Here is a 12,422-nt window from a genome sequence, read left to right as displayed (position 1 = left end):
TACTAACAAGGTATGGGAAACTGAGGGCACACACGTCTCAGTGAATGGCTTCGGCTCTCTGAAGGGCAGGACTGAGTTTCCCTAAGTGCGTGGAACAAAGAAATTGGGAGTGTTGAAGTTTACAGGAGAAAGCTCTCCTTCCAAAATGAATAGGTGCTGAGGGCCTGGCTCAGGCGTTTGGACTTGACAGACTCGCAAGGTTTTGTGAGTTCCTTTACCGGGAAGGTGAGGAAGAATGACTTCTGTACAAATCCCTAGAGACAAAGTCACAGGCTGTGGCTACCAGAATGTGGCCGAATGCCATGTCTACTACAATTTCCTTTTTAAAGTTAGCACACAAAGTTATGAGTTTCCTTATGGCATTTTCATGCATACAGACCATTGCTCTTTGTTTCTACATCTCTTCCTCCACTGCTGTCTCCTCTCCCCACTCCTCCTCCTCTGTGTCCCTTAGATTCTGTGTATGAGAAAAGGAAAAAAATGCAACAGTTTTCTTTTAGAGCCTGGCCTGCTCTGCATACTGTAGAGGACATAACATAATGCCCTTTTTCCATCTTTTAATTTTCCCATAAATACTAAAATTTGGGAGGCTTTCATCCTGTAGCCCAGGCTGGTCTCAAACTCATGGCAATCATCCTGCCCGAGTCTTAACAGTCTCGTGTGTGTGTGTGTGTGTGTGTGTGTGTGTGTGTGTGTGTGTGTGTCTGTCTGTCTGTCTGTCTGGGGAGGGGGAGGGGGAGGGGGAATCACTGGCCCGAACCACCCACCACACCCAGCTGAGTGTCCAGATTCTGAAAGGCAAGGCAGGGCCAACAAGCTAGTTGTAAGATTTCTTTGTTAGCATCTTCATGGAAATCAACTCTTTTTTACTCAGAGAAGGCCTGGGCCAAGAAGGGAGTTGACCCGCCACGCACAGCTTTCCTTCCCGGGAGCCATGGAGAGCAGTGACTGCCTGGCTCAGGTGCCCTGTCCTCCACTGGGAGGGGGCCTGAAGCCGGCGCCGCCAGGCGGAAGCGCTGCTGCCATTGGCCCAACAGCCGCTGTCACCTGCAGGGAGCTGGGGCCGGAGCCCAGAGCGCAAAGTCCGCTGTCCGAGGCCAAGGAGCTGGCGCAGGTAGCACAGGTGGCCCACGCCATCGGCCCTGCAAGATGCCGCTTGGACTGCGCGGGAAGAAGAAGGCGGCCAAGTCCAAGGAGACGGCGCGTCTAGTGGAGGGCGAGAGGTCCGGCGTCCGGGAGGGTGTCCCCGGACCCCCAGCTCCGGCGCGCAGGCTGGTGTTCCACGCACAACTGGCGCACGGCAGCGCCACGGGCCGAGTGGAGGAGTTCTCCAGCATCCAGGAGCTCTACGCCAAGATCGCCGGCGTGTTTGAGATCGAGCCGTCTGAGGTAAGCGCAGGGAGCGCAGCCTGTCTGCCGCTTAAGCGGGTGGCGCAGTCCCCGAGCCTCAAGTCGCCGGCAGGGTGGGGCGGTCCCCAGCGCCTCCGGGAAGAGAGTGCTCAAGGAAAAGGCCAGTCCTGGGGCCGGATGGAACTATCTGCTCAGATCCGGATTGTGGGTCACTGGGGTCGGGCGACTCGGCTTTCTTTTGTTGAGGAGTCGGCCGTGGACGTGCTCAGGGCCAGCCGTGCGGGGTAGGATGTGCGCCAGCACCTTCCGGGACTCAGATCTACCGGGACAAATTAATGCCCTCCACCGGATCTGGACTTTACTCTTAGACTTTCTGTCAGAGTTGCACTGGGAGTCTTAACCAGAGATAAAGGGGAGGGAAAAATTGAAGTGCCTTCCTGGACACACCCAGAGTAAAGGAGAAAGAGGTCCTGGTGGGTCCAAAGTGAAGCTCACTTTTCCCACCACTGCTATTCTTAACAGCTCCAGAAAGAAATGCTTTGGTAATATATAAGAAATTAAAAACCTGGGTTGTTATTCCAAAGGAGGTAACTCAGAAAACCATAGCAAACTGTCCGACTAACAGTTTTCACGCAAGAGCTCAGCTTCACCATTTTCCCAAGGTATCTTTAAAAAGGGATCAAGAAATTTAGCGAGAGTGTATGGTGCCCGGAACTGGAGTTCACCTAGTTTCTTTCTTGAATACATTAGTTTATTGGAACTTTTGTGGCCCCTTTATGTTTACCCAGAAGAGCTACCTGCAAATGCAGGTGCGAGGTAAATATTTTGGAGCTTTGGCAAAAGCAGGAGACTCTTGAGTTCAAATTCCTGGAATCAACAGAAAAAAAAGCAGGAGCTTTGACACCCATTGTAAGCCCAGTGCCTGGGGAGACTGATCCCTGGGGCCTGAGCCAGCCTCGTCTACTGGAAGTGAGACAACTGAGCCAGAGAAACAATGCTCAGGATGGCCCCTGGCCTTCACATGCAACACACACACACACACACACACACACACACACACACACACACACACACACACACGATTTTGTCTCTTTAGGAGTGCAGCTTTTGTTGCAGTGGGCTTCCAGAAGTGTAGAGAGCAATGTCCAGTTGACATAGAGTAGCTTACACACATCCATTCTGTAATTAGTTGTGCATGTGTTTTTTTTTCTTTCTTTTTAAATTCATTGTTTATCGGGTCTGTTTAAATGAAATTGAGGTCAAGGTGAAGTTTCAATAAGAAAAGAGTCATTTTTATTAATTTTTGAGAGTAAAACAATTATGTGTGTGGGCGTTTTGTTTGCATGTGTCTGTGCGGTCAGACTCCCTGAGCCTGGAGTTGTTGTGAGCTGCCATGTGGGCGCAGGGAATCTAACCAGGGCTGTCACAAGACCTGTCAGTGCTCTTAGCTGCTGAGCCATCTCTCCGGCCTCAAGAAAAGAGATTTAAAAGTATAGCTTTGTTCTTTCAGGGTTCTAGGCTCTAAGGACACACCCCAAGGTCTTTGTGTCACTCGGTTCTTTGAACAAAGGACCACCACCATAACACAATGTTTGCACAGGACTGTTAACTGAAAAGGTGATGTCAAAGCAGCCATTTCCTTTCGCCTTCCCAGGGGAGGCAGGCGGCAGGTCAGCGGGTACAGCGGGCTGTGGAGCCAGGCTCTGCCGTCACCAGCAGCTGGGTGGCCCTGGCCAGGGTTTACGTCTCTCAGCATCAGCCACCTATCAAATGGAGATAAGGCTATCTACCAAGGAGACTGACAGGCAGACTGCAGGAGTCTGTGTGCAAGCCTAGCAGATTACACTGGGTATGGTCAGTGCTCTAAAAACTGTAATTAATACCATTGATACCGGCCAGTTAAACAAGTGGCTGACGTGCAAAGAGGTTGGGCCTTGATTAAGGTCACGTAGCTTGGGAGGAAAAAAAGCAAGGTTTCTATTTAAGCTTAGGTCCTCTGGTTCCCAGGCTAGTGAGTTTGTTAGCATAATACCGGACAGCTTGAAGCTCTCTGCTGTAGCCAGGGACTCCAGACTCATGGTTTTATACAAGCAGTTTTGTGGTGATACTTTATTTGTGCACCCCAATAAAGCTTATCTGAGGATCAGAGGGAAAAGCCAGCCACTTTATTAAACATAGAGGTCAGGCAATGGTAGCACACGCCCTTAATCCTAGCATTTGGGAGGCAGAGATTCATTCGAATCTCTGGGAGTTCAAGGCCACACTGGGAACAGAGCCAGGCGTGGTGGCACACGCCTTTAATTACCAGCACTAGTTAACCGTTGAGGTCTGGAGGTTTGTACAGACAGGAAGTGATAGAGCTGGGCTGAAAGAGGAAAGTGATGTAGCTGGGCAGAGAGAGGAAGTAAGAGGGCAGGGACAGAAAGGCATCTAGGCGTGGGTACACAGGAACACAGGAGGTAGCTCTCTCTGGTAAGGTGAGGTTGGCTGTAGCTTGTCCTATTCCTCTGATCTCTCAGCTTTCACCCCAATATGTGGCTCCAGGTTTTCAATCAATAAGACCGTTTAGCAATTCGTCTTACACAGTTTTTTTGTTTTGTTTTGTTTTTGGAGACAGGGTTTCTCTGTGTAGCTTTGTGCCTTTCCTGGATCTTACTCTGTCGAACAGGCTGGCCTTGAACTCACAAAGATCCGCCTGCCTCTGTCTCCCGAGTGCTGGGACTATAGGCGTGCGCCACCACCGCCCGGCCACAGTTTTCCTTATCACTTATCGATACATTAATCTGAGCTAAAGACACATGACTTTAGTCCATCTACTTAATCCTTAAAAAGAAAGTATTATTGTATTTTTGCTTCACAAAGAGGAAACTAGGGCTTTGAGGTTCAGATTCAGAATCATACATGGTAAATGGCAGAACCCATATGTGAGCCCATTTTTTTTCCTGACCCCAAATTCTGTAAAACTGCATTGATAACCAGTTTTTCCAGTCTTTTAGTAGTAGCTTGATAAACATGTTCAATGTTTTCAGTTTCCAGTGCACTGACCTGCAAGATAAAATTCTAAGAGAAGCAGTAAGCATAAGGTGTTTTGATGTGCAAAGTCCATAAACACATTTTTATAGCAACAATTTGTGTATATCAGCGTGCTTGTGTGTATAGCCAACATTAGTTTTCCAGCTGGATTATAATAACGGAATGGTGGGTGAGGTAGCTGCCAAGACTGACCATCTGAGTTCCATCCTCAGAATCCACATGTGGAAAGATACTGGACTCCTGCAAGGTGTTCTCTGACCGATATATTTGTACTGTGGCACAGTGGCACCCCACCCCCCAAAATAAAGTGAAAAAAAACTTAGTGAGTATAATGAGTATATGCAGGACAGAGTGTTGGTGACCTGCTCCTTCCTGGGAAAGCAGCTGACTGTTGAGGGCTGCTGGGAAAGAGAGAGTCATGTCTTCAGTGGTGCAGACACTTGGAAGTTGCCCTTACTCCAGTGGATAGCTCCACACTCATGCTCATGGAGGCAGCCTAACTAAACTCAAAATGATATGGAAGTGATTGTTGGCAAGAATGGGGCTTGGCAGGAGTCAGAGGGGGATAAGAGAGGGGGGGAGTCTGACCAGGTTACATTATGCACATGTATGAAATTGTCAAATAATAAATGTGTTTATCCATGTATAGTGTAAACGTCCCAGTAGCTGCCACTGAATCTGAAGTTGCTTAATGAAATCAAGATCACATCACACAGCTCTTCTGTAACTGCTATGCCCATTGCTTATACTCTGTAGTACACTAAGTAAACTAAAAACAAAACCGAAAATCTTCAGTTGTATATTAAGAGTGATGAGGATCACAAGTTTGAGGCCAGCCTAGGCTACAGAGCAAGTCTAAAGTCAGTTTGTGCTACATACAAGGCAAGATACTATCTAAAAACCAAGCAAAATTTGTTGGTGGTAGCACATGCCTTACATCCCAGCACTCAAGAGGCACAGACAGGCAGATCTTTGTGAGTACAAAGCCAGCCTGGTCTACAAATCAAGTTCCAGGACAGCCAGGCCTGTTACACAGAGAAACCTTGTCCTGAAAAGCCAAATAAATAAATTCCTTTAAAACAATTGTTGCTGATTACATATCTAAGATGCGTTCTTGTGATTAGAAGGATGGCAGGAAGTATATAAACTAAGTTACAGAGCTAGTTCCAGGACATCTAGGGCTACACAGAGAAACCTTGTCTTGAAAAATAAAACAAACCAAAACAAAAAACAAAAAAAGAAAGCAAAAGCCCACAAACAAGAAGAAGAAGAAGAAGAAGAAGAAGAAGAAGAAGAAGAAGAAGAAGAAGAAGAAGAAGAAGAAGAAGAAGCAGAAGAAGAAGAAGAAGAAGAAGAAGAAGAAGAAGAAGAAGAAGAAGCAGCACACCATGGGGATTCTGTTCACTACCCTGTTCTCCAGTGAGGAGCATGGTGATGTACACTTGCTTATTGAGATGTTAGTGTATATAAAACAGAGTCCCCCCAGTAAGAGAATGGCATGGACAGTGCACTCAGAAGCTTCCCGACTCCAGAGAGTGCTGCAGGGACCAAAGTGGCAGGACACACTCTTACCTGGGACAGAAGAGACACTGCACTCTTTCCTGGACAGGAGAGGCACTGCATTCTTTCCTGGGACAAAAGAGACACTGCATTCTCTTTCCTGGACAGAAGAGACACTGCACTCTCTTTCCTGGACAGAAGAGACACTGCATTCTTTCCTGGGAAAGAAGAGGCACTGCACTCTCTTTCCTGGGACAGAAGAGACACTGTACTCTTTCCTGGACAGAAGAGGCACTGCACACTCTTTCCTGGACATAAGGGACACTGCACACTCTTTCCTGGACAGAAGAGGCACTGCACTCTCTTTCCTGGACATAAGGGACACTGCACTCTCTTTCCTGGACAGAAGAGACACTGCACTGATTCCTGGACAGAAGAGACACTGCACTGTTTCCTGGACAGAAGAGGCACTGCACTCTCTTTCCTGGACAGAAGAGGCACTGCACTCTCTTTCCTGGACAGAAGAGGCACTGCACTCTCTTTCCTGGACATAAGGGACACTGCACTCTTTCCTGGACAGAAGAGACACTGCACTCTTTCCTGGATAGAAGAGGCACTGCACTCTTTCCTGGAAGGACGAAGGAGTCTGAGGTCCAGTGAGGCAGATGCAGACAAACGTCCAGATGCTCCTGTGTCCCCAGCTGTGCTAGGCATGCAGCGAGTGGTGTGGCCACTCTGTCCTCACTGAGTTTTGTCTCATTTTATAGTTGGAGAGTGTGTGCCTTTGAGAAGTTAAGCAGCTTTCCCAGAATATGTAGGCTCATAGAAGCCAAGACTTGATTTCAGTTTCCTGGTTCCAATTGTTCACACAGAAGCTGGGAGGTTCTTGGGGACTGCACTCAAATCCTAAATACAAATCCAGGAAAACGGCTTTTTTTTTTTTTTTTTTGAGACAGGGTTTCATTATGTATCCCTGGCTAATTTGCAACTCACTTTGTAGACTAGGCTGGCCTTGAACTTACAAAGATCTGTCGTCTATGCCTCCTGAGTGCTGGTATTAAATGTGTATGCCACCACACATTAAAAATTAAAATAAAATGTTTATTTTTTAAATTTTTATATGTATGGGTGTGAGCCTAAATGTATGTATGTGTACCATGTGCATGCAGTGCCCTGAGAGCTCAGAAGTAGTATCACATCTTCTGAAGCTGTGTTTATGGATGGCTGTGAAACACCGTGTAGCTGCTGGGAATTGAACCTGGGTCCTCTGCAAGGGCAGCCAGTGTTCTTAACCATTGAGCCATATTTTCAGCCAAGAAAAACCTTTTAAGCAAATAGTTTTTTAACTCAAACACAAAAATATTTATTGCCCTTGTATCCAAAAGATGTTGTATTAGTCATTAGGAAAATGCAAATCAAAACTCCATTGAGATCAGTTTACCGAACTCAAAATTGCTCTTCTCTTATTAAGAAAACTAACAGCAGGGTTGGCAATTTGGCTCAGTGGTAAAGCCTTCGTCTTACAGACTTAGTGGCCTGCAACCGTATCAAGGGGGAAGGAGAGGATCAGCTCCACAGAATTGTCCTCTGGCCTGCACATGTGCCGTCTTGCATATGTGCACTCTCTTTTTATCTATCTATATATGTATCGATATCTATATAATCTATATCTCTATATCTATAGACAGCAATAACAATGATAAACAAAACCAAGTGCTGGGCAGGGAGTAGAGGGAGAGCAGGAACCCTACGTACTGCTGGTGGGAATGGAAGTTAGTGCAGCTACTGGGAAATTAGTATAAACATTCCAAAAACAGAATGCCATAGAGTCACACTGTACTGCTTCTGGGTCATTGTTCAAAGGACTTTTAATCAGCATGCCATAGAGGTACCTACACAGCCATGCTTGTTGTACTGTTCCTAATAGCTGAGCTATGAAATCAGCTTAGGTGTCTGTCAACTGATGGGTAGACAGTGAAAATTATATATATATATGTACTATATATATATATATATATATATATACGTATGTGTGTGACACACACACACACATACACACACTTAATGGAGCTTTATTCAACTATAAAGAAGAATGTTGTTTGAAGGAAAATGGATGCAATTGTAGATAATCATCTTAAGTGAAAGAAGCCAGACTCAGACAAACATTGCCCATTTTCATATGTATTTATATATATGCTAGATTCATAAGATGTATGTGTACATATATAATAACATGTATATGTTGTGGTTGATATACTGTGTATCCTAATAAACTTACCTGAGGGTCAGAGAACAGGACAGCCACTAGATTAGACAAAGAGGCCAGAAAAATGGTGGCATACACACTTTTAATCCTAGCATTCCGGAGGCAGAGATCTGTCTGGATCTCTGTGAGTTCAAAGCCACACTGGCAACAGACAGGCAAAGTGACACACACCTTTAATCCCAGGAAGTGATGGCAGGAAGCAGAAAGGTATATAAGGTGTGAGGACCAGGAACTAGGTCCTTTTTAAGCTTTTAGCTTTTAGCAGCAGTTTAGCTGAGATCCATTTGGATGAGAACTTAGAGGCTTCCAGTTTGAGGAAATGAAATCAGCTGAGAAGTTGGCGAGGTGAAGTTAGCTGTGGCCTGTTCTGTTTCTCTGATCTTTCAGCATTCACCCCAATACCTGGCTCCAGGTTTGTTTTTATTAATAAGGTCATTTAAGATTCGTGCTACAATATGTCATGAAAGTAGAAACAAGACTGTGGGAAAAGGAAGGGTCCTTACAGGATAGGGAGTGTATGAGGAATGAATACAGTCAAAGTACATGATATTTTTGAATGAAATCATCTCTACGTAACCCATCACGATGCTCAACGAACAAATACAAAAACAAGAAGATGATACTGTGAAATAACTGTGTGGGTTTCAGCTGTTTCCTGGTCCCTGGAGGAAGAAGTGAATGAAGCTTACGAATTGCTTTGGATTTGTTACTGATGTTGGCTGGGTGCAGACTATTGTAATCATTGCATTGAAACAGATGGCCAATTATGCAAAAAGCCTCTATCTGATGCTTTTTTCCCCCCACACAACTAAATGAGCAATTCAGTAAAAAAGAGAGAGAGAGAAAGAGAAAAAAAAAAAGTAAGTAATTGACTCTAAAAGGCTGGTTAACTCATCACACAAATGAAGGACATTTCTTTAGAAAGCTGAATAGCATTTTTTCTTTCTTTTTTCATTTGTTGTGTGTGTATATGTGTGTTGGGAGTGGGTGGTGTATGTGTGTAGATGTGTGTAGCATATATACCCGTGTATGGTGTATATTTTGGTTCATGCCCATGAGAGTGTGTACATGCACACGATGATTGAATACAGGAGCCAGAGCAGAATTTGGGGTGCCTTCCTCTGTTCTCTGCCTTATTGCCTTGAGACAGAGCCATTCACTGAATCTGACCATCCCCTCAGTACCTAGGCTGACTGGCTCGTGGGCTCTTGGAATCTTCCTGTCTTTGTCCCTCAGCATTGGGCTCAATGTTCATTGGGCTCAATCTTCCTGTCTTTGTCCCTCAACATTGGCCTATGTACAGGTGTACTCAGCTTTTTACGTTGTGTTGATCTGAACTCAGGTTCTGATGCTTGTACAAGCACTCTTAACCATGCAACCATTTCCCCAATCTCTAAAGTATTTAAAAAAAATTCAGGTTACATAAAAGAGTTGAGTCATTGTGACTGTAGCTCATGAGCTCTTGAGCATGGTTATACATTTTGTCGAAGAGGCGTTTTGAATATTTAACTACTGTAACTGTTCAGCAAGTAGTTGGTGGCATGATATGTCTTCAAAATCCTTATTATGAGGAAAGACTGTAGGAGCAGGTCATACACTTGAATGTGATTAGAAGTTTATATATCCAGAAACCAGAAACTCAGACTCAGTTTCTTTCCAGGGTTCAGGAATTATTTCCGTGGTCTTGATTATACTGGTCAGTGACCTCCCTCACTTGAAACACTGTGACCAGGGTGTTTCAGACTTTTAAAAAATATTTTGGAATATTTGCATCTGCATAATGAAATGTCTTGGGGATAGAGCCTAAGTCTAAACAGAAAATTAACTTCTGTTTTATATATATACTTTATATCCACAGTGTAACTAGAGTTTTCCTGCCTGGCCCACAGTCAGGGCAAATCTCTCTCACCCACCAGTCCCACAGCCACTCAGACCCGACCAAGTAAACACAGAGACTTATATTGGTTACAAACTGTATGGCTGTGGCAGGCTTCTTGCTAACTGTTCTTACAGCTTAAATTAATCCATTTCTATTAATCTATACCTTGCCACGTTGCTTGTGGCTTACCGGTACTTTATATCTTCCTTGTCCTGATGGCGGCTGGCAGTGTCTCTCTGACTCAGCCTTCCACTTCCCAGTTTTTTCTCCTCCTTGTCCTGCCTATACTTCCTGCCTGGCCATTGACCAATCAGTGATTTATTCATTGACCAATCAGCAACACATTTGACATACAGACCATCCCACAGCACCACAGCAAAATTAATTTTATGTTTTATATTCACCTTATACACAACCTGAATGTAATTTTATAGATCACTTTGAGTACATGCCCAGATTTTGTCTGTATCCTATCACTTGAGGTCAGGTATGGAATTTTATGCATGTGCCATGTTGACACTTAAAAAAGCTTCAGATTTGGAAACATTTTGGATTAGAGATGTGCAACCTTTATCAGTTTGTATAGTTAGATGCCAAATAGCTCATCAAATGAGTGAGTGAACCATCATGTGGTTCATTCTCTCTTGACATATACACAAATGTGTAAAGCAGTGTTGTCGCCTTTCGAGATGGATGTCTCACTCTGTTGCACAGACTTGCCTCTAACTCTCGGCTCCAGTCAATTCTGTCTTTTTAGTAGCTAGGACCATGTATGTGCATGTGTGATCATGTCAGGCCAAAACCAAAATGTGATTTTAAAATTTGAAGCTCCGCCGGGCGGTGGTGGCGCACGCCTTTAATCCCAGCACTCGGGAGGCAGAGCCAGGTGGATCTTTGTGAGTTCGAGGCCAGCCTGGTCTACAGAGCGAGATCCAGGAAAGGCGCAAAGCTACACAGAGAAACCCTGTCTCGAAAACCAAAAACCAACAATAACAAAAAAATTCGAAGCTCTCCATTTCCAAACATGTCATTACTAATCTTAATGGAAAAACAACCAGGGTTCTTTTCATGGCATTTGTTCCCATCCCTGGAGCCTGTTCTCACTTTCCATCTTGTTGAGGGAGGGTCTCTCTTTTTTCTGCCACTCCATGTACTTCTGGCCCACCATCTTCTGGCTGATTGCCCTGTCCCATCTCCCATCTCACTGTAGGAGAGCTGGGATTGCAGATGCGCCACTGCATCCAGCTTTTGATTAAGTGGGTCCAGAGAGGAGACTCAGGTCATTGGGGACTCACTCAGGTCATTATCAGGGACTCGGGTCATTATAAGGGACTCAGGCCACCAGGGACTCAGGTCATTATCAGGGACTCAGGCCATTGTGGACTCAGGTCATTAGGGACTCAGATCATGGCTTTTACTCACTGAGCCATATTTCCAGGCTGTGTTCCCATCTCTTGAACTTACCATTCCCAGTTCTCCTTTATAGCCAAATTCCTTCAGAACTGCTGTCTCTCCTGGGATGTAGTTACTATCTCATTCTGTGCTCACAACCCTTCATGGAGTCTCATCTCATTTGGAAGAAAAGCCAGGATGCTATGATGGACTCCAGGTCCTGTGATCTCTATATCATTGTTCTTTCTGCCCCAGCCAGTCTGGCTGTGTTCTTCCTTGAATGCTGGAGGCCCCTGGGGGCTTTTGCATCACTGTTGACTTTGATGGACTTCTTCTGGGAGCATGCTGTTCCTCTTGGCAAGGCTGACCTTGACCATCCCCTCTAGATACATAGAACCCCCCAATTACTGCCTTGTTTAATTTTCCTCTACTACATTCTACTGTCCTAACTATACAACTTTACTTTCTGTCCTGTGCTAATAAAATAAGAGCTCCACAAGGGCAAGAACTTTTGTCCTCTTTGTTTACTGATGTAACTCCAAGGGCCTAAAAGCTATACCTGACCTGGAACATCCTTGGAAATTTTGTTTAGTTTCTTGTGGGTTTTTTTTTTTTTTTGAGTCATGTGTTGTGCAGCCCAAGCTATCCTCAAACTCATAGCAGTTCTCCTTCCTCAGCCTTATGAGTGCTGGGGTTACAGGTGTGCACTACCATGCCCAATTTATGGGGTGCTGGGGACTGAATCCAGGGTTTTGTGCATGCTAGGCAAGCACTCTACCAACTGAACTATATCTCCAGCTCCATGGCTTCATATTTATTATGAAAAACACATTTGTTGAGTAAAAGAATCCTTACAAATTTAGTATTTATAATTCTGCATCATTAGCATTAAAGCTTTAGTGCTGATGCTTAATGTAGATGTTAACTTTTTATGTTGAATGCAGGAGTGAGTGCCCTCAGTGGGGAAAGTGAGGAACATTGTATCTTTAACTTTTTTCTTTA

General features: G+C 44.9%; 1 protein-coding gene across 1 annotated transcript in view; it reads left to right on the top strand.

The window, feature by feature from the left end:
• Window positions 1-1,049: 1,049 nt before the first annotated feature.
• The window catches only part of Gipc2 (GIPC PDZ domain containing family member 2), a 74,945-nt gene continuing 63,572 nt past the window's right edge, over window positions 1,050-12,422 (top strand). The window contains exon 1 of the mRNA XM_052730992.1: window positions 1,050-1,389. Coding sequence (XP_052586952.1) covers window positions 1,150-1,389 — 240 coding nt within the window. The 5' untranslated portion in view covers window positions 1,050-1,149. The remainder of the gene's footprint in view (window positions 1,390-12,422) is intronic.

This window comes from Peromyscus californicus, unplaced genomic scaffold (genome assembly GCF_007827085.1).
Source record: "Peromyscus californicus insignis strain IS unplaced genomic scaffold, ASM782708v3 Scaffold_9__1_contigs__length_137607984, whole genome shotgun sequence".
In the NCBI taxonomy this organism is placed as follows: Eukaryota; Metazoa; Chordata; class Mammalia; order Rodentia; family Cricetidae; genus Peromyscus; species Peromyscus californicus.
The sequence above is the reverse complement of the archived record's forward strand: the minus strand, read 5'-3'. Positions and strand labels throughout refer to the sequence as shown.